Below are 21888 nucleotides of genomic sequence, written 5' to 3' on the forward strand. Positions count from 1 at the left end.
GTGCGTTTCATAGATTCATTCCAGTTAGCTGGTCCAGAATAATCCAGGCTTTTAAAACTGCCATACTGGGAACTGAGTGGTGCAGAGGTTCTGGTACTCCCTGGGAGAAGCACTAGCTGAAAACAAAGAGCACACAAAGAAGCCCCGCTGTGACTTCTCGAGCAAAGCGACAGCTAATTGACAGCCATAAGACCTCTGCTGTTTCTGCAGGAAAGACTTATGAGGGGGTTCTGTGTACAAACTACAACTAATAAAAAGTAAATAGAAGTTATATTTATTTTAGCAAGCTATCAAAATCATGCTGAGATTTTATGACAGTTCTGTGATTTGCCATCAAGCTATCCCTTTGAATGTGATGGCAAATGCTAATAATTGCAAAAAAGATTTTGATCAAAACAGACCTGACATTTGTTTAATTAAAAAGATTGGATTATGGTATTGCTTGATTTGCACCAGCTGTGACTGCCATTATGACATGCTCTAATCAGTCACAAGCAAGCAGATATATTCTCAATGACAGAGCTGCTTGCCATTGCTGTTTTCCAGAAAATCACAAAGATGTTGAAACTTAACCATTCAGCTTCATTATTTCAAAAAGCTAGGATACAGCTGCCAAAGTCATCTTGTAAATTAAATGCTTTTAAACTAAAAGATTACTTTATAAAAATTAAATCCAATTGTCTTACATGTTGTCTGTCGTAAAAATAAACAATCACTATCAACAGACTAGAGAATTCAGATATACAGGACAAGTAACAATCAGCTTCACAGTCTCACCAGTGAATAAATTTCTCCAATATTTTATTCTAAACATAAAATTTCAAACTTGCCAAAGCGAAGCAAGGATCAAACTTAGCAGCAGGTTTAATGAATGGCCTAAATTTTATACAGTAGTAATGAGACCAACAGCACAGAATAAATCTGACACTTTCTTCTAACATCTGTATATTTGCAGCTGATGTGAGTATTGAAAGATGACTGAGGATCAGTGATACTTGGTTCCTGTACTGAAGTTAAACCTTATGATGAAGCAACTGAATATAGTTGGACTTGAGGCATCACCAAATAAACTTCTGTTGTGATGTTCTGGGGTTCATGACTGACTTCCAACACTCAGAACCATATTCTTTTCTAGATAAGAAATCAGTGGTGATTTTCTTGCTTTTCCATTTACTTCAGTTTTCCTCAGGCTCCTTTACGCCATACTTTGCAGCAAATTATGCAGTGAGAGGTGTTTGGAGACAATGTGGAGTGGGGAGATACAAATTTGGACCAAAGTTATGGAAGTCTCTCAGACAGCAGCTAGGAATCAGAATGCATCAAGTTTTGACTAAACTCATCAGATCACAGCAAATCTATAAGCTGATTGGTTGCTGAGCACCTAATGCATATCGGTTTGCCAAGAGCTGGATGGACAGGAGCTGCATGGTGAGTCCTTTTACTTTGAACTTTCTAGTCTCTTATTTAAAGTGAATAGTCTGAAAGAATGCTTCAGGCAAAGCAAGACAATTTGGTTGTGTGGAATGTCTATCACCTGCCACATAGGCAGTCATCAACGCTCCACACGTCCTTGGCAATCACATGTCTGGGAAGCATCTCCAACTTCAAAAATTTGTGCTTTGGTTTTAGAACATGATTGAAGGTTTCAATGAGACCGCAGCTAACATCTATGTGGATAGCATGTTTACCAAACTGGTCACATCACAGATTAAGAGCATGTGGGTATGTCAGAAGTGCAGGAGATGACTGCATCTACATCACTCACTAAACAGATTTCCCCTCCGGATAATGGTGAGGGTGATGGTTCATCACAGGATTGTAGCAATTGCCAGCCTTATTCCACCATTCCTAGATCCCGTTAGCTATAAGAGGAATATCTACCACCTCCTTGTTTTGGCCTTAACACTTTTTGTGGTAGTCAGTGCACAGGCTCGCCAATCTCTGGGTCAAGGAATTTCTCTTCATCTCAATCCTAAAAGGTTTACCCCTTATCTTTGACCCCTGATTCTGGACTCCTCGACAATCAGGAATGTCCTTTCTATGGATATCCTTGACTGGTCCTGTTAGAATTTTGAGTTTTTAGGAGATCCCTCATACTTCTAAGCTCCACTGAATATAGTCCTAAACAACTCAATCTCTCTTCATATGTCAGTCCTGCCAGAAATCAATTTGGTAAAATTGCACTGCACTGCCTCTGTAGCAAGAACATTCTTTCTCAGATGAGGAGACGAAAACTGCACACTATACTCCAGGTGTGACCTCACCAATGCCCTATATAGTTGCAACAAGACATCCTTGTTTCTGTACTCAGATCCTCTCTCTTATGAAGGCCAACATATAGTTTGCCTTCTTTACTGTCTGCTGCACTTGCAGGCAGTTGCAACCAGTGCATGAGATCACACAGGTCGTGTTGTACATTCACCTCTCAATTTTCAGCGAAATAATAATCTGCCTCCAATTTGACTTGATTTATTACTGTCACGTACTGAGTTACAGTGAAAAGTGTTGTCTTATGTGCATTACAGGCAGATTGTACCATACAAGTGCATCAGGGTAACAGAACACAGTGCAGGATACAATGTTACAGCTGCTGAGAAGGTGCAGAGGGAGATCACCGTTAACATTAAAGAAGTAATTCAAAAGTCTAATAACAGGGAAGAAGTTGTTCTTGAATTCTTCTGTAAGACGGAAGAGGGTGGAACAAGGGTGACCGAGGTAGGAGGGGGTCTTTGATTACGTTCATTGCTTTCCTGATTTTTGCTACAAGGTGGATAACCTCACATTTATCCATGTTATATTGCAGGTGCTGTGCATTTGTCCACTCATGAACTTGACGATTTTGGATATACTCTGATTTACCACATCTACCCAAATTTGATCCCTTTCCCTCACTATTCAGTTAAAATCCTGTCAACCTCCTTAATTATGAGGTTGGCAAGATTCCAAGATTCTTTCGACTCTAGAACAATTCTTTTAGATTGGAGGGTGGCTAATGTGGGATCAGAGAGTCCTAGAGTCATACGAATCATTGTTTTTTTTTCTGGAATGGCAGGCAGTGACTGGTGGGGTATCACTGCAATATCTCTGCATCCACCTCTCAGCTCACTCTTCCATCCAGCTTTGTGTTGTCTGGAGATTTTGAGATATTACATTTATTTCCCTCATTACATATATTGTGAAAGGCCGTGATCCCAGCACTGGTCCCTATGATACCTCACCAGTCATCTGCCTGCCATTCCAGAAAAAAAACAATGATTTGTATGACTTTAGGACTCTCTGATCCCACATTAGCCACCCTCCAATCTATATGAATTGTTCCAGAGTCTAAAGAATCTTGGAAGATATTCTTGCCAACCTCATAATTAAGGAGGTAGACAGGATTTTAACTGAATAGTGAGGGAAAGGGATCAAATTTGGGTAGACGTGGTAAATCAGAGTATGTCCAAAATCAAGTCAAGTTCATTACTGTCCTTTAGGGAAGGAAATCTGACAGCCTTAGCTGACGTGACTTATATGTACCACCACAGCAATATGTTTGATGCTTAATCATTTAGAAAGGAATAAGTTGATTAGGGTTAGTCAACACAGTTTTGTGAAGGGTAGGTAGTTTCGCACAAACCTTACTGAGTTCTTTGAGAAGGTGACCAAACAGATGGATGATGGTAAAGCTATTGATGTGGTGTACATGGATTTCAGTAAGGCGTTTGATAAGGTTACCACGGTAGGCTACTACAGAAAATACTGAGGCATAGGATTGAGGACGATTTAGCGGTTTGGATCAGAAATTGGCTCGCTGAAAGACGACAGAAGGTGGTGGTTGATGAGAAATGTTCATCCTGGAGTTCAGTTATTAGTGGTGTACTGCAAGGATCTGTTTTAGGTCCACTGCTGTTTGTCATTTTTATAAACGACCTGGACGAGGGCAAAGAAGGATGGGTTAGTAAATTTGTGGATGACACTTAAGGTCAGTAGAGTTGTGGATAGTGCCGAAGGATGTTATAGGTTACAGAAGGATATAGATAAGCTATAGAGCTGGGCTGAGAGGTGGCAAATGGAGTTTAATGCAGAAAAATGAGAGATGAATCACTTTGGAAGTAGTAACAGGAATGCAGAATACTAGGCGAACGGTAAGATTCTTGGTAGTGTAGGTGAACAGAAAGACCTCAGTGTCCATGTACATAGACCTCTCAAAGTTGCCATTCAGCTTAATAGGGCTGTTAAGAAGGCATACAGTGTGTTAGTTTTTATTGGTAGAGGGATCGAATTTCAGGATCACGAGGTAATACTGCAGCTATACAAAACTCTGGCGTAGCCGCACTTGGAGTATTGCGTACAGTTCTGGTCACCGCATTATAGGAAGGATGTGGAAGCTTTGGAAAGCGTTCAGAGGAGATTTACTAAGATGTTGTCTGGTATGGTGGGAAGGTCTTACGAGGAAAGCTTGAGGGACTTGAGGCTATTTTTGTTAGAGAGGAGGAGGTTGAGAGGTGACTTAATCGAGACATATAAGATAATCACAGGGTTAGATTGGGTGGACGGTGAAAGCCTTTTTCCTCGGTTGGTGATAGCTAACACAAGACAACATAGCTTTAAATTGAGGGATGTTAGATATAGGACAGATGTCAGAGGTAGTTTCTTTACTCAGAGAATAGTAGGGACGTGTAACGCACTGCCTACACCAGTTGCAAGCTCGCCAACTTTACGGTCATTTAAATTGTCATTGGATAGGCTTATCAATGAGAATGGAATAGTGTAGGTTAGATGGGCTTCAGACTGGTTTTACAGGGCGGCTCAACATCGAGGGCTGAAGGGCCCATACAGTGCTGTAATTTTCCAAGTTCTATGACTGTGAAAGTAGCCGATCAAATCATCCAGTTCAAGGGGAATTTGGAATGGATTGTAAATGCTGGCTTTGCCAGCGATGCTGATATGTCATGGAAGAATAAAAATAAACAGTCGATGACTAAGGATTATCTTAAGCTCAATTATGATGCCCTGAGCAATACTCACTGACAATCAGTACTTGCTGACTGCAGTCAGTATCCATGGAACTGTTGGAAATTAGAGTCTGGTTTCTTTGCGGTATTTTGTAGTATGTTTACTAGTACAACATTTTATAAAACTGCTACAACTGCAATTATCTACTTTGTCCAAACGCAGAGTTCTGACAAACAAAAGACAAGTTAAAGATAAAGTTCACAAAGACTACCAGTCCACCGACTCTCAATTTCCAAGGTTTTGAGGAAAAATAAGAGTCTGTTCTCACAATATTGTAGCTGACCTCAAGCTGTGGTGGGGCAAGGAGACATGGTTATTCTGACATCACGAGTAATTGTCCCATGTCCAATGACTGGAGGGTTCAAATGGGTAATTCACATAGGGCAAAACATCAACCCAGATAATTATGGTATATCACCAATACCTTAGAGTCAGGGAGGGCAACCCTCAACAGGTGTCAATGCGGTCCAGACAGCTGTCTTCTTTGGAAGATAAAGGGACCAAAGAGGAGAAGGAAGGCTCAGGCGAGAATTTCTTAAAACTTTGGCTAGCCGAAAGCCGATTTTACAATGCTAATGAAATTGACGCACAGTGTGTTAGCTGTCTGTTCGTCCTCTGGTATTAATGAACCATCCTCAATTGTCATAAATCACATACTTTTGCGTGCACAAGCTTTTTTTGTCGTTTCTACAGAGAAACACACATCTGCTGGCTTTCTGGACTGTTGTAAACTCAGTAATGTAAACATTCCAGCCATTAACACTATTGGGGTTCTCCCAGATACATGAAACAGTCATACACTATCTTGGAATTGATGCATTTAGATCACTGTTTCAAATGATTGTAAAAACGAATCATCTTCAGATCTGACCCATGTCCATCTGCCTCTATTTCTAAATCTTAATCCCAAAATGTATGACATTTTATTCACCTTATATCAAACTGTAATCTGGATTATTCAAAAGAAAAAGGATCTGTTCAGTTTGCTGTGAAGGAAATCAGAATAGACGAATGAAACGTCAGATTCCACTGTCAAAAGATTCCATTGTTTGAAAGTTTTCTTCAAATAATGAATTTTAAAACTCCAAGATCTGTTCAGCTTTTGTAATGATAACCCATTTTAGCTGGGAGGCTCTATACTAAAGGGTTCGGATTTTGATTCTAATGCAAAGCTGTTCACCACAGCACCACCATGTGAATGGAATGGACCAATACAATAGAACAGACCACAGTACTCAAGTTTCCCACTGATATACATACCAAATGAACAGAATTCATTGTGTACAAATTAAATGGAGTTGTTTTAGATTCTTTTTGGTGGGCACCAGGCACAAAACTTTACTTTTTCATTTTTAACTTTCCTTTTGGAGATGAAAAACTTCCTGATGTAAGTGTACAATATTAATATTGTATTTTTAAAACTGAATCTGCAGCATTGTGTTTGCATTTCAGTGTAAAAACTACATTGTCAAAGGCAAAAAAAAAACATTATCAACCTAGATTTCAGTCTGGAATCTGACTTATTCAATAATAACCAGTTGGGATCAGAGCAGTAAGGGAGAACTCAGATACTCAGTGGTCCAATTTGCTACAAAAATTGAGAAAAGTTCTTTGATCGATCTGAGATGGAATGCATGTTTCAGCCTCAGGCTTGAATTTATTGAGACTGAATTATATATTGTATATTTTGAAACTCAGGGATCATGTGCAATTTGCTTCAGGACAATTGCAACATTTAAGAGGCATTTGGATGGGTGTATGAATAGGAAGGGTTTGGAGGGATATGGGCCGGGTACTGGCAGGTGGGACTAGATTGGGTTGGGATATCTGGTCGGCCTGGACCGAAGGGTCTGTTTCCATGCTGTACATCTCTATGACTCTATGTAGTGTGTGAATAGAAGTCTGGTTGTGAGACGACAAAAGAGAGGAGGTGATGAGAATACAAAAGCAAAATATTATCGTGCTAAATCTGAAATGAAAACCAGAAGCTCAAGATTATGTTTGTGGTCGGAAATAGGGTTTACAAGCAGAGGTACTCCACTTGGTACTTTAATCCTCTCCACCATTCAACAGGATCATGGCTGATCTGTTTGCCATATCAACTTTCTTGTCTGCCCCACATAATCCCAGGCTCCCTTGTCTTTGAAAAATTGATCTAATCCTACCTTGGATAAATTCAATGACCCAGCCTCCACTGTTTTCTGGGTAAGAAAATTGCGCAAGCTAACTACATCGGGAAATTATTGTCTTAATATTGATCACAAAAGGAAGACTTATATTCTAGAACTCTGTCCCCGAGTTCTGGTGTGTTCCACAAGAGGTACAGTCTCTTGGCACCAACACTAATAAATACCCTCAGGATCACACACATTTCAAATAAGACTACCTCTCATTCTTTAAATTAAACAGAACCTCAAAGCACATAATCTCCACATTATTTCCAGAGTCAATGCACGTTGACATATCTGATTAGAGATGAATGCGGTGTTCAAACACTAGTGTAAGAAAAGTAGATTTGTGGGGCAGAAGTGCTGCAACTGGGGAATCAGCATTCCCTCAAATATTATTAACAGCTGCGCAAGCTTTGATGCCCATGTGCAAAGCTATTGTTATTTTGGTTGAAATACATTTTTGGGACAACGTTGAAAGAGTTTTGACAGGTCCTTAACCCAGGTATACTGCAATCAACAGAGCACATTGTTGTCAACCCCACCTTACTGCTTTATTCACTTTAATCATCACCAAAATTCATGCTTTCTGAATTCTCATTTGGATGAAATGAAGTGGATTTTGTGCTGAAATGATAGTAGGACTAACAATGCTCACCATTATAAGCATATCAAGGAGACAGCAAATGTCAGTGACCACAGATTCAGAGTTAAATGTGGAAATTGGGAAGATGCTGTTCAAACTTTCCTGCTCCCTAAGAATCTGTAGCCAGCCAGGAAACCTTATCCTCAAACATATGGGCTGGCAGCAAGTTGCTGTACTGACGAAATGTGCATGCACTCCGGGCAGCACTATGGCTCAGTGGTTAGCACTGCTGCCTCACAGCGCCAGGGACCTGGGTTTGACTCCAGTGTCAGGCGACTGTCTGTTTGGAGGTTGCACATTCTCCCCGTGTCTGCATGGGTTTCCTCTGGGTGCTCCAGTTTCCTCCCATAATCCAAAGATGTGCAGGTCATGTGAATTGGTCATGCTACATATAGTGTTAGGTGCATTAGTCAGGGGTAAATGTCAGGTAAGGGAATGGGTCTGGGTGGGTTAATTTTCAGAGGGGTTGGTGTGACTTGTTTCCATACTGTAGGGAATCCAATCTAATCTAATCACAGCAATTCAATGCAGCGATCGGCATGTTGACCCAGAATATTGGAGTGGTAGCATGCGCTTTCAGCCACTCAACTTAGAGGGATCATTGCTGCACTGTTGTGGTGGTGTCCAACTGAACCAACTGTTTGCCAGTATTGTTGCCAACCACATAATTAAGGAAGTAGACAAGATTTTAAACAGAATAGTGAGGGAAAGAGACCAACTATGGGAAGATGTGGCAAATCAAATAGTGGAACCATGACCAAAGACAAATGTGTTAATATGGAAAAATGATAAACAGACCATAGAAATAAAGAGTATGGATCTAAGAGTGAACTAACAAATAAAACTGGAATTTACAAAGACAGTAAAAACATAACATAAATGGCCCTGTCTCTGAATGCAGGTAGCAATTCAAAACAAAAAAAATTGAAAAGCCACTGCAAATAGAAATGAATGGTTATGATCTGATCGCTGTTACAGCGACAGAACTATAAGATGACAAGGGCTGGAATCTCAGACTTGAAAGATACAGGTCATTTAAGAATAACTAGAAACTAGAAAAAGGTGGCCAGTGGTTCTGTTAGTTAATGATAGGGAGGATGATCTTGGTTCAGGAAGGCTAGATGTGGAAATAATTTAGGTAAAAATGAGAAATGATAAAGGCAAAAAGTCATTCAAGGAAGTGGTATACACGATCCCTTATAGTATCCCCATTGTCTGGTAGTGCAAAGGAAGAAATAATGAAAGCTTGTCAGAAAGGTATGGCGATAATAATGAGAGATTTTAATTTACACAGTGACTTTAAAAGTCAGATGGACAAAGATAACCTAGGAGTTCATAAAATGTTTTTAAGAATAGTTTCTTGTAATGAGATAGGAATATTTAATGATCTCATTGTGAAAATGTCCTCTGGTAGCAGCAAGAAAAATTTATTGAATTTTACATTGTTTGAGGGAGAGAAGAGGGTCCATGACTTGTTTAAAATAAAATGTTTAAAAGAGCATTTATAGGGCATGAAAACAAAGCTCGCTAAAGTGAATTAGCGCATTAGTTTAAAGGATAAGACAACGGAGAAGCAGTGGCAGACCTTTAAGTGATATTTCTGAACATACAGAAGAGGGGCATTCCAATGAATAAGGAAAAGTTAAAGATTTATCAAATAAAGTTGAGTTGTGTAAAGGCAAGCGACAGGTCAGAACAGTGGACAGAGTGTTTTAAAAATAGTGAAGAATGACCAAAAAATTAACAGATGAAAAAATTAGAGTAAGCTAATTTACTCTAAGTTAGAGAAATACAAAAACAGAAAGTGTTTCTAAAAAATATTATTATTTTTTTAAAACGTAGCTATTAAAGTGAGTCTGACTGAAAATGAGACTAGGGAATTAATAATGTAAAATAAAGGGCAATTGAATTAAACAGGCATTTGATATGACTTGCTTTATTATTGTACGTGTACTGAGGTACAGTGAAAAGTATTGTATTGTGTGCTAACCAGACAAATCATATCTTACATATGCAAGTCAGGGTAACCAACAGAATACAGAGTATAATGAGAAGATGCAGAAAAAGATCAACTCTCATGTAGGAGGGGTCTGCCCAGAAGTCTGGCTATTGTGAGGAAGAATGTGTTCTTGAAACTGTTGGAACATGTTTTCAAACTTTTATCTTCTGCCCAATGGGAGAGGGTGGAAAATAGTATAATCTGGGTGGGAGGGGGTCTTTGATTATGTTGGCTGCTTTCCTGAGGCAGCAGGAAATGTAGGTAGAGTCAGTGGAAGGAAGATCGGTTTTCATAGTGGATTGGGCTGTTCACAACTGTCTATAATTTCTTTCATTCCGCTTCTTGAAGTCAATGACCAACTTGTTTGTTTTGCTGACATTGAGGGAGAGATTGTTGTCTTTACACCCATGCCACTAAGTTGTCTCTTTCCTGTACTCTGTTTTGTTGTTGTTTGGGATCTGATTCACTACAGTGGTGTCATCAAATTTATAAATGGAGTCAGAGCTAAATTGGGCCACACTATCAAGAGTGTATAAGGAAATGCATTTGTATCTGTCATTATGGGGCGACATAGATGACACTTGAAACATCTTCAAAGCAGCGACAAATCAGGAAATGGAAGAGAGAGAGAGAGAAACCTTGAGAAAATCACAACCAGCAGACAAGTGATACTGAGTAAATTGGTGGAGCTGAAGGTTGCCAAGTGCCTAGGTCCTGATGCACTTCATCCTAAAAGTGGCTGGACAGTGCTGCTAGATCATAACATAGTTAATGAAACTCCTTTATTCAAACAGTGAGATGGACATAAACCTAGAAAGTACAGGCCAGTTAGCTTAACATCTGTCATAGGGAGAATGTTAGATGATATTATTAGAGAAATTATAGCAGGGCACTTGGATAAGTTCAAAGTAATCAGACAGGGTGAACATGGTTTTGTGAAAGGGGAATAATATTTGACCAATCTAGGGGAGTTCTTTGAGGAGGTAATACTTGCTATGGATAGAGGGGAATTGATAGATTTACCGTATTTCAATTTCTAGAAGGCACTTGATAAGGTGCCACATCAAAGGTTACTGCAAAAACTAAAAGCTCATGGTGTACAGGATCACTTATTGGCATCAACAAAAAAACTGGCTGGCAAACAGATAGCTCAGAATAGGTGTAAATAGGCCTTTTTCAGGTTGGTAATATTTAATAAATGGTGCATCACAACGATTGGACTGTGACCTCAACTGTTTACAATTTGCATAAATGTGATATAGTTGCCAAATTTACTTATGATACAAAGATGGAAAATAAATTGTGAAAAGGATGAAAGATATTGAAAACTTATATTGAGTGGACAAAGATGTGGCAAAATATGAAGTAATCCATTTTGGCAGGAAGCATTAAAAAAAGCATGTTCTTGAAACAGTGACAAATTGCAGCGAGATCTGGGTATTTTCATACTTGAACCACAACAGGTTAGTATGCAGCTACAGCAAATACCTAAGAAAGCTATTACAATGTTATCATTTATTGTGAGGTGAAATTATACAGGGCACTGGTCAAACTGCATCTAGAATATAGACCCTAAAATTGGTCATTTTATTTTAGGAAGAATGTAAATGTGTAGGAGGCAATTCAGAGAAGGTTTACTTCACAAATACCTAGAATGGGCAATCTGACTTATGAGGAAAGGTTAGACAGGCAGATGTGAAAAGGCTGTTTCCTCTTCTAAGAGGATGTAGAACTGGTGGTCACTGTTTAAAAATCAGGAGTCACCCATTTAAAATAGAGTAGGCAATTTCTTTCTCTTCCAGGTTTGAGAATCTTTGGAACGGTCCCTGAAAAGATGGTGGAAGAAGAGTCCTTAAATATTTTTAAGACAGGTGTAGATAGATTTTTGTTCAGCAAGCAGTAAAATGTTATTGGGAGTTGGCAGCAATACAGAGTAATCAGATTTTCCAAAATCTTCAATGGCAGAGCAGGATTGAGACGGTGGTGAGCTCTTTCTTGCAATTCACGTAATGTAGATATAAGCACAGTGCTACTTGGAAGGATGTTCCAGGATTTTCAGCCAGTCACAGTCAAAGAATGGCGATATAATTCCACTGTGAATCTCCTAGCACAGAAACCATAATGTGCTTTGGGATAAATGTTCACCTTACTAACAATATCCAAGTGTGAGATGTGAGTGAGCTGAGTAGTTCTCAACCAGTCAATATTGTGGGTTCCATCTTTAACCAATATTGCTACTGTTGTTTCAAATACAAAATTCACAGCTAAGTTATCGAAGAACCAATACATTAGCCCCTGCTTTAATAGATTTGGTTGTGATAATAATGTGAATCAGAGGTGCAAAACAAGAGTCCATTTTGCATTCTGGAGATATGTCATCCAAAGAAACTTAAAAGAACATAATTTTAAAAACTCACTATGTGTCCTGCTCTTTACTCGCACTGCACTTGATTCAAGGAAAATCTATGGAGTTTGACAGAAGTTACTGTTTTAAAGTGTCATTCCCTTTTACTTCTGTACATCGATGAAGGAGTACTGAAGACAAAAGCCCCCATGAAAATCATGAAATGGGAAAGTAACCAGATTATGTTTTGTTTTTGTATAAAACACCAAAACAAAGTGAGGCATGAACTCTTCAACTTTTTCTGAGATAACTTTCCGGAAAAAAAACTTATTATATTCCAGGAACTATTTGTTTTGTAAATACAGCATGTTATCATGTCGTCAAGTGAACCTTTAGACTTGTGAAATAATTTAACAACAGAAATATTTCTAAGATATTTAAGGATTTTTGATTTATGTATGTTTCTTGGAGAACTCAAAACAACTGTAAAAAAGTGCATACAGGTGGAATTTTGTAAAGGACTCTTTAATTCTGACACACACAGATAAAGTCTGAATCAAAGACCTGAAGTTGGTCAATATTATTTTGAAAAAATATTTAGAGCAACAATGTAATGTTGTGAAGATATTTAGTGAAGAAGGAAAAGTGCAATACTTTAATACTTGAACAACAATATTTCAGTGTATTCCTCAATTTTATATTCCTTACAACTCTTGAACAAAAGTGATAAATTTGCAATATAACCCAAGGTTAATATATCCTTTCTGCGATACAATGCCCACAACTGAATGCAATACTCCGAAGCAGTCTTACTAAGGTGCCTGAAACTACAGCTCAAAATCAACAAACATAATACAAAACATTCTCTAATAATTGTAGTTAGACACCTCAGAGTACTATGCTTATTCAAAGAATCCAGACTGTCTATTATATGTAATGCCATTAAGAAATGACAAATTTTAGGTGGTTTTCCAAAATATTATTGATACATTACTTTTGACAATATGATATCCCCCATAAGAAGTAAAAGACTAAAGCCCATTGACACACATGTTTTTTTAATGCGATAACTAGTTCCAACTGATGTACGCAAATTCTCATACAAATCCACTCATGTACCCAAGGTTTCTGGTTTTGTCAATTCGAAAATATCCCATTTGTTTTTCTTGGATTCAAAGTGAATGACCGTAGACATAGAGTGATACAGCACAGAACCAAACCCTTCAGTTCAACCAGTCCATGCTAACCATAATCCCAAATTAAACTGGTCCCACCTGCCTATGCTTGGCCCATATCCTTCCAAACATTTCTTATTCTTGTACATATCCAAATGGCTTTTAAACCTTGTAACTGTACATGCATCCACCACTTCCCCTGGAAGTTCATTCCACACACAAACCATTCTCTGATGCCCCTCATGTCTTTTATAAATCTTTCTCAACTCATCTTAAAAACATGCCCCCAGTCATGAAATCCCTCACCCTAGGGAAAAAAAACCTACCATTCATCTTGTCTACACCCTCATGATTCTAAACCTCTAAAAGGTCACCCCTCAATTTCCTGCGCTCCAGTAAAAAAAATCCCAGCCTACCCTGTCTCTCCTTATAACTCAAACCCTCCATTCCCAGAAATCCTAGAAAATCTTTCCTGAACCATCTCCAGCTTAATAATATCCTTCCTATGACAGGGTGATCAAAACTGGACACAGTATTCCAAAAGAATCCTTACCAATGCCCTGTACAACTGAAACATGTTGTACCAACTCCTCTACTCAAAGATCTGTGCAATGAAGGCAAGTGTGCCAAATGTTTAACTGCCCTGTCTACATATGATGCAAGCATCAAAGAATTATATACATTCTCACACTGAACTCCACAAGTCAAAATTTTTCTCACTTAGAACATGGTTTGTAAAAATTGACTGTAAATCTATAAATTAGCATATTCAAACTAGTTATTCTCACCACTGCTCCCACTAATCCAGCTGTGAGCCAAATGCTACATTCCTTCACCCTTTCCAATCCAGAAATTTTGCCAAATTCCCTTCACAATGCACCAAGTTAAATCACATCCGATCCTGTGGTCATGACACCCTCCACCCGAGAACGTGCACGAGGTATAAGCAGGCAGGGAAAGATGTAGGTTTGCTCGCTGTATTTCCAGACATTTTGTTACCCTACTAGGTAACATCTTAGTGGACCTCATGCAAAGCAACACTGAAAATTCCTGCTTTCAATTGATATGTTTGGTTTCTTTGGGTTGGTGATGTCATTTCCTGTGGTGGTCACTTCCTGTTCCTTTTCTCAGGGGGTGGTAGATGGTGTCTAACTCGATGTGTTCGTAGATCGAGTTCCGGTTGGAATGCCATGCTTCTAGGAATTCTCGTGCGTGTCTTTGTTTGGCTTGTCCTAGGATGAATGTATTGTCCCAGTTGAAGTGGTGTCCTTCCTCATCCGTATGTGAGGATTCTAGTGAAAGAGGGTCATGTCTTTATGTGGCTAGTTGGTGTTCACATAACCTGGTGGCTAGTTTTCTGCCTGTTTGTCAAATGTAGTGTTTGTTACAGTCCTTGCACAGTATTTTGTAAATGATGTTCGTTTTGCTTATCGTCTGTACAGGGCGTTTCAAGTTCATTAGCTGCTGTTTTACTGTGTTTGCTGGGCTACCATGATGCCAAGGGATCTGAGTAGTCTGGCAGTTATTTCCGAGAATGTCTTTGATGTAGGGGAGAGTGGCTAGGGTTTCTGGACATGTTTTGTCTGCTTGTTTGGGTTTGTAGCTGAGAAATCGGCTGACTGTGTTCATTGGGTATTCATTGCCATTCTTTTTGAATACACTGTATAGGTGATTTTCCTCTGCTCTGCGTAGTTCCTCTGTGCTGCAGTGTGTGTTGGTTCGTTGAAGTAATGTTCTGATGCAGCTTCATTTGTGGGTGTTGGGATGATTGCTTCTGTAGTTCAATATTTGGTCTGTATGTGTTGTTTTTCTGTAGATGCTGGTTTGAAGTTCCCCATTGGCTGTTTGCTCAACTGCAACATCTAGGAATGGCAGTTTGTTGTTGTTTTCCTCCTCTTTAGTGAATTTTATGCCAGTAAGGGTATTATTGATGGTCTTGAAGGTTTCCTCTATCGACAAACACATCGAGTTAGACCTCAAGTACCACCCCCTGAGAAAAGGAACAGGACGTGACTTCACCACAGGAAATGACATCACCAACCCAAAGAAACCCATACATATCAATAAAAAGCAGGAATTTTCAACATTGCTTCGCGTGAGGTCCACTGAAGATGTTACCCAGTAAGGTAACAAAACGTCTGAAAATGAACCTTGCAGCTCAGTGAGCAAACCTACATCCAACACCTCAACCTGAGCTACAAATCTTCTCAAAACTCACTAAGGCAGGGAAAGAGTTAAGTTCTGAAACAAGAGGTTCAGCTGAGCATGACTCAGATCAAATAAGAAATTACAGTTAACAATGGGGTGCTGCAGGCAAGGGTAATGGGTTAACAAAGTGGAAAAACATTCATTACGTAGAGCCATTTAACAAGATGAGGTAACGTTCAGTATGGGAAGTCAGTTTAACAAGGTGAAAATATTCATTATGTGGAGTCAGTTATTCATTGTGTCACAGCAGATGGCTTAATCTTTATTATTGACACTCACTGATTGTAACGGTCACCCAATTAATATGTATGTTGCCGTAATGGATGCTCCTTCCTGTAAAATCAGTATATAGTTCATTGAGAAACTGCTGTTCCAGAGGAGACCGTGAACACAAATTCCTGTGCTCATGGGCATTCGTTCCCTCTCCCTCCAGGGCCCGGAATAAAGGTGAAGGAGAGACGAAGGAGTTAAACTACACGGTCTCTGAGCGTTTTGCTTCAACGGGGATGACAATACACCAATACTATGGAATTTTAAAAAAAATTTGGTGCCTGTAAAAATTGCGTAGTCATTTAATTATTATTAATAGCCATGTGTCTATAAATATGGTCACACAGGCAAATCTGGCTCCAGTTTTTCATTCCCAGAAAAGTCACAAATTACAACTAAGTTTGTAACATCCCAATGGAAAGCTGAAATTAACAACTGAACAACTATAATAAAAGGTGGGATAAAAATTACAAAATTAAAAAGCAGTTAATTACAAAATTAACAAACTGCTATCAATGAGAAAGCTGGAAGGAGGAAATAGCAATATTTTAATTATGAATTGTTTGAAAATCTTTTTGCAAACATTGTTGTACAAAAGAATTCTGAGAATGTGGATAAGGTCTTTGGTAATGTTCTTCATTATCTAGTGCAATACCTTAACAATTAAGGTAGTACTAATTGGAATTAATGAATAGCATTAAGATTCTGAGTAAACACCAAAAAAATCTTTGACATAGCTACAATGGTGTGATTAAAAATCAGACCAGGAGGAAATAAATTTCATAAGTGCTGTCATTATCTCTTGCCATCATTGGCATGAATAAATAGATAAACACCATGTTTCTTTTATCCAATGGTTTTGTTATTAAAATTCTGAATCATGTACTTGACATATTCCATGATCTAGTTCCATGTCTACTACTGCCCTCCTGAGCATCAGTGTATTGTATTCTCCAGTTCCATACACTTTGCTGATCTTCCCCTTCTTGGAACAAAACTATGTAAAACAAATAATCATGGTTCAGATACCAGACTATTCATTGCAGGATTTCATTGTGTGATTCACATTTTAGAATACATCTTCACATTTCAGGCATCAAGACACATACACATTTGTATATCGCAGTTGAAAATGTCATATTCTATAAACTTGAAAGTAGTTTCCCAAGAACTGAAAATATCCTTATGTTATTCTTATTTACAATATAATTTTTTTTAAACGGTAAAGCTCAGATCATCTTCAGCAACAGAACATACTTATATACTGTATTACCCAACAATGCTTTTGCAAGTAACTTTTAAAAAAACTATGAAAAATATACACAGCACAATACACTTTTCTGTGGATGTTTTGAGCAACTTTTTTTTCAATTCTTCACAATCTTCCACTCTAAAATTTCTTTATATCCAAATGCTTCAGCTGTTGGTTTTCACTGCATTCACTTTAAGTAACATGCACACATCTTTCAGCTCATACATATATGCACTTGTATGCACACCAATACGCAAGCACGAAGGCAATATAAAGTATATAATTCTAACAAGTCTAATGGAAAGGGTACATTGCCTGCAGAACCAGAAGGACATTGGGATAAATGTACACACACTGCTGAACGTGGCTGGGCTGGTTTTTGAAAGTAGTTAATGAGACCTTATGTTTTATAAAGAAGGATATTACCCTGACCATCCATTAAACACTGGTTTAGCCTCAATTGGAATAGTACATCCAATTCTGGGCAGTGCATATTAGGAAGTGAAAGCAGTGGAATGCTGAGAAGTTTGAAACACATTATTTACATGTATAAATTGATGAAACTGGGCCTGGCACCTGGAGAAAAAGTTGAGAGATTTGATCGAGGTGTTCAAAATCATGTGCTGTCTAGAGAGAAACTGTCTCATTGTCAGAATGATCAAGAATCAGAGGTCATTGTTAGGCTACAGCTGGAGTACTGTTTTCAGTTCTGGTCACTGCATTTTAGGAAGGATGTGATTGCAATGGAGAAGGTACAGAGGAAATCAACAAGATCTGGCCTAGGCTTAAGAGTTTCAAGTAGATAGGCTGGAATTATTTTTCTGACAAAAGAGAAGACTGAAGAGTTATCTGATTGACTCCATGAAATTATGAGGGGGAAATATAGGGTAGACAGGAAAAATATTTTTTCCCCTTAGTACAGGGGTCAGTAATCAGCAGCAAGATAGTTAAGGGGAGGGGCAGAAGGTTCAGATGGGGTTTAGGAAAACTTTTTCATGCAGAGGACAATGGATGTCTGGAACTCACTACCTGAAAAGGGTAGTACTGATCAGAACGCATTGCAACATTTAAGTAGTACATAGCTGACCATTTGAAGCATAATAACATATAAGACTACAGGTCAAGTGCTGAAAACAGAATGACAGTAGATAGTGCAACATTGGTTTCAAAGTCTCAAGGGCTAAATTGCAATGCTGCAGACAAAGTGTGTCAATAGGTACTTAACGATTTGTGCAGACATGGTGGGCTAAAGAGTCTCTTTCCATCCTGTGTAATTTTATGACTCTAGGTCAGTTGAATGGCAAAAAAACTTGAGTTGAAACTTTATTGCTGGAACAGCACAGCAGGTCAGGCAGCATCCAGGGAACAGGAGATTCGACGTTTCGGGCACAGGCCCTTCTTCAGGAATGAGCAGAGAGTGTTCAGCAGGAGAAGATAAAAGGTAGGGAGGAGGGACTTGGAGGAGGGGCGTTGGAAATGTGATAGGTGGAAAGAGGTCAAGGTGAGGGTGATAGGTCGGAGTAGGATGGAGGCGGAGAGGTCAACAAGAAGACTGCAGGTCAGGAAGGCGGAGCCGGGCTGGAGGGATTCGGCTGAGACAAGGGGAGGGGGGATGAAGAAACTGGTGAAGTCCAAGTTCATCCCCTGTGGTTGGAGGGTTCCCAGTCGGAAGATAAGACGCTCCTCCTCCGACCGTCGCGTTGTTGTGGTTTGGCGGTGGATGAGTCCAATGACCTGCATATCCTCGGTGGAGTGGGAGGGGGAGTGGAAATGCTGTGCTACAGGGTGATTGGGTTGGCCCAGAGGTGCTCTCTGAATCGCTCCGCAACTCCCCCTCCCACTCCACCGAGGATATGCAGGTCATTGGACTCATCCACCGCCAAACCACAACAACCCGACGGTCGGAGGAGGAGCGACTTATCTTCCGACTGGGAACCCTCCAACCACAGGCAATGAACTTGGACTTCACCAGTTTCTTCATCCCCCCTCCCCCCAACTTGTCTCAGCCGAATCCCTCCAGCCCGGCAACGCCTTCCTGACCTGCAGTCTTCTTCTTGACCTCCCCGCCTCCATCCTACTCCGACCTATCACCCTCACCTTGACCTCTTTCCACCTATCACATTTCCAACGCCCCTCCTCCAAGTCCCTCCTCCCTACCTTTTATCTTCTCCTGCTGAACACTCTCTGCTCATTCCTGAAGAAGGGCATGTGCCCGAAACGTCGAATCTTCTGTTCCCTAGATGCTGCCTGACCTGCTGTGCTGTTCCAGCAATAAAGTGCTTTAGTGAAGCCTATGTAGACAACATCCTCAACCCTCCCCTCACCAACTATCGACTCCATTTCCTCAAAAAACTCAATCAAATTTGAGAGACAAGACCTCCCCTGCACAAAGCCCTGCTGACTATTCCTAATAAACCCTTGCTGTTCCAAATGTGAGGAAATCCTGTCTCTCAGACTCTTCTCCAGTAATTTGCCTAGCACTAGTGTAAGGGTCACTGGCCTAGGAACAATATCTGGGACCTTGCCTGTCGATAAAAAGGATACAAAGATCTCTCTCAAGGTCACAGCAATCTCCTCGCTTGCCTCCTTCAGTATCCGGGAATAGATCCCATCAGACCCGGGGGACTTAACAACCTTAAATATTTTCAAAATACCCAACAGCTCCTCCTCCTCAATATCAATATGCTGTAGAACTCCAGAATACCTCTCCCTGATCTTACCCTCATCTACGTCTTACTCCTTTGTGGATACAGATGTGAAATACTCATTCAGGATCTCACTCACTTCCCCTGGCTCCAGGCATAAATTGTAGCATGGATAAAGGATTGGCTAACTAATAGAAGACAGAGAATTGGGATAAGGAGAGTATTTTCCGGATTGTAACCTGCAACTAGTGGAGAGTCACAAGGATCAGTTCTGGGGTCACAATTATGTACAAGATATATGAATGACTGGGATAAGGAAGGTGAATGTACTGTAGATAAGTTTGTGTTGACACAAAACCAGGTAGGAAGACATGTGGTGGGGGTGACACAAAGAGGGATATGTGAGTGAGTGGGCAAAAACCTGTCAGATGATACAAAGATAGGTGGGGGGGCAGGCAGTATTGAGAAAGTGGGGAGGCTGCAGAAGGATTTGGACAGGTTAGGAGGGTGGGCAAGGAGGTCATGCACTTTGGTGGGAAGAATAGAGACATGGACTATTTTATAATTGGGGAGAAAATTCAGAAATCTGAAGGGCAAAGGGACTTGGGAATCCTAGCCCAGGACTCTCTTAATGTTGACTTGCAGCTTGAGTCAGTAGTTAGGAATGTAAATGCAATGCTAGCATTTATTTTGAGAGTACTTCAATATAAAAGTGGGGACGTACTTTAACGTGAGCAAGTGCGAGGTCTTGCACTTTGGCAAAAAGAATAAAAGCATAGACTACTTTCTAAATGGTGAGAAAATTAATAAAGCCAAAGCACAAAGGGATCTGGGAGTGCTAGTCGAGGATTCTCTAAAGGTAAACATGCAGGTTGAGTCCATGATTAAGAAAGCGAATGCAATGTTGTCTCTGATCTCAAGAGGGTTGGAATATAAAAGCACCGTTGTGCTACTGAGACTTTATAAAGCTCTGGTTAGGCCCCATTTGGAGTACTGTGTCCAATTTTGGTCCCCACACCTCAGGAAGGACATACTGGCACTGGAACGTGTCCAACGGAGATTCACACGGATGATCCCTGGAATGACAGATCTAACATATGAGGAACGGCTGAGGATACTTGCTATGAAGAGGTCGAGGGCAGGTAGGAGGCCAGCACGGGGTGTCCAGGTGGACGGGGTGTGTTGGAGGTGGGAGAAGGGGTCGTCAGAGGGTGGGCGAGAGTCTTGATTGAAGAAGAAGGCACGGAGGCGAAGTTGAAGCAACAGGAGGAAAAATATTTTATGCACTGCCAGGTTAGAATCTGGAGTGCACTCCTTGACAATTTGGTGGTGATAAGCACATTGTCTTTTTTAAAAGACAAGTATTGGAATTATTGGAAGAGATATGTTGCAGGGCCTATGTGGAAAATGGATTAGGTCTACCAGAATAACTCTTACAGAGGGGTCATATAAACATGGTGGGTCAAAAGCCCTCCCCTGTTGAAACTTTTTTTTTAATGAATTATTTCATGAGGACAAATCTCGAGGTGTTTACAAATGCGAGAACTGCAACAGGACTTTCCCAAGTGCGTCTCTCGGTTTCCATGACGACTAAAGATTTAAGGACGGGGGCCATAGGCTGCCGTCCCTTTCAGTCAAAACTAGCAAGACCTCCATAAACTCCCTGGAGCCGAACGATTAGTGGTGATTTATAAAGTCAAAAATAATTTAATATTCGATTACAGTAGCATTTATAGGGGCTTGAGACAGATATGTTTCGATGCAAGTAGCATTGTTAGAGGTTTGATGCAGGGGAGACAGGAATATTCCGTCCTGTGACACTCAGCTCCTGACTTGCAGCCGGGCTGACTCTAGCTCACCGAGGCCTGACCCCTCCTGCCAACATCACCTTCAAGTACCTGCAGCGAGAGCATGTCGGCCTCTTCCCCGCCGTCTCCACCGGCAACTCTGACAGTTCCTGCAAGACGTTTAATTCATCTTCGGCACAGATTGCACCGAACTTCCCGCCTTGCGTGTCTGCAGCTGCTTCTCCTGCCACCCTGTCGGGTTCCATGTTGCACTCGAGCGAGGTTGAAGGAAGGGCGCGTCCCCAGCGCAGGGCAGAAAGCACCGGCAGAGGGAGCAGCGGGCGCACCGTGCCATCGTCTCCATCAGAGGGCGCACCAACATAGTCCTCATTACAC

The 21888-nt window shown here is 40.3% G+C and overlaps 1 protein-coding gene across 1 annotated transcript in view; it reads right to left on the reverse strand.

The window, feature by feature from the left end:
• Positions 1-21888, reverse strand: part of dtwd2 (DTW domain containing 2) — a 110027-nt gene extending 88139 nt beyond the window's left edge. The window contains exon 1 of the mRNA XM_043711426.1: positions 21604-21888. Coding sequence (XP_043567361.1) covers positions 21604-21758 — 155 coding nt within the window. The 5' untranslated portion in view covers positions 21759-21888. The remainder of the gene's footprint in view (positions 1-21603) is intronic.

This window comes from Chiloscyllium plagiosum, chromosome 2 (assembly GCF_004010195.1).
Source record: "Chiloscyllium plagiosum isolate BGI_BamShark_2017 chromosome 2, ASM401019v2, whole genome shotgun sequence".
Taxonomy (NCBI): Eukaryota; Metazoa; Chordata; class Chondrichthyes; order Orectolobiformes; family Hemiscylliidae; genus Chiloscyllium; species Chiloscyllium plagiosum.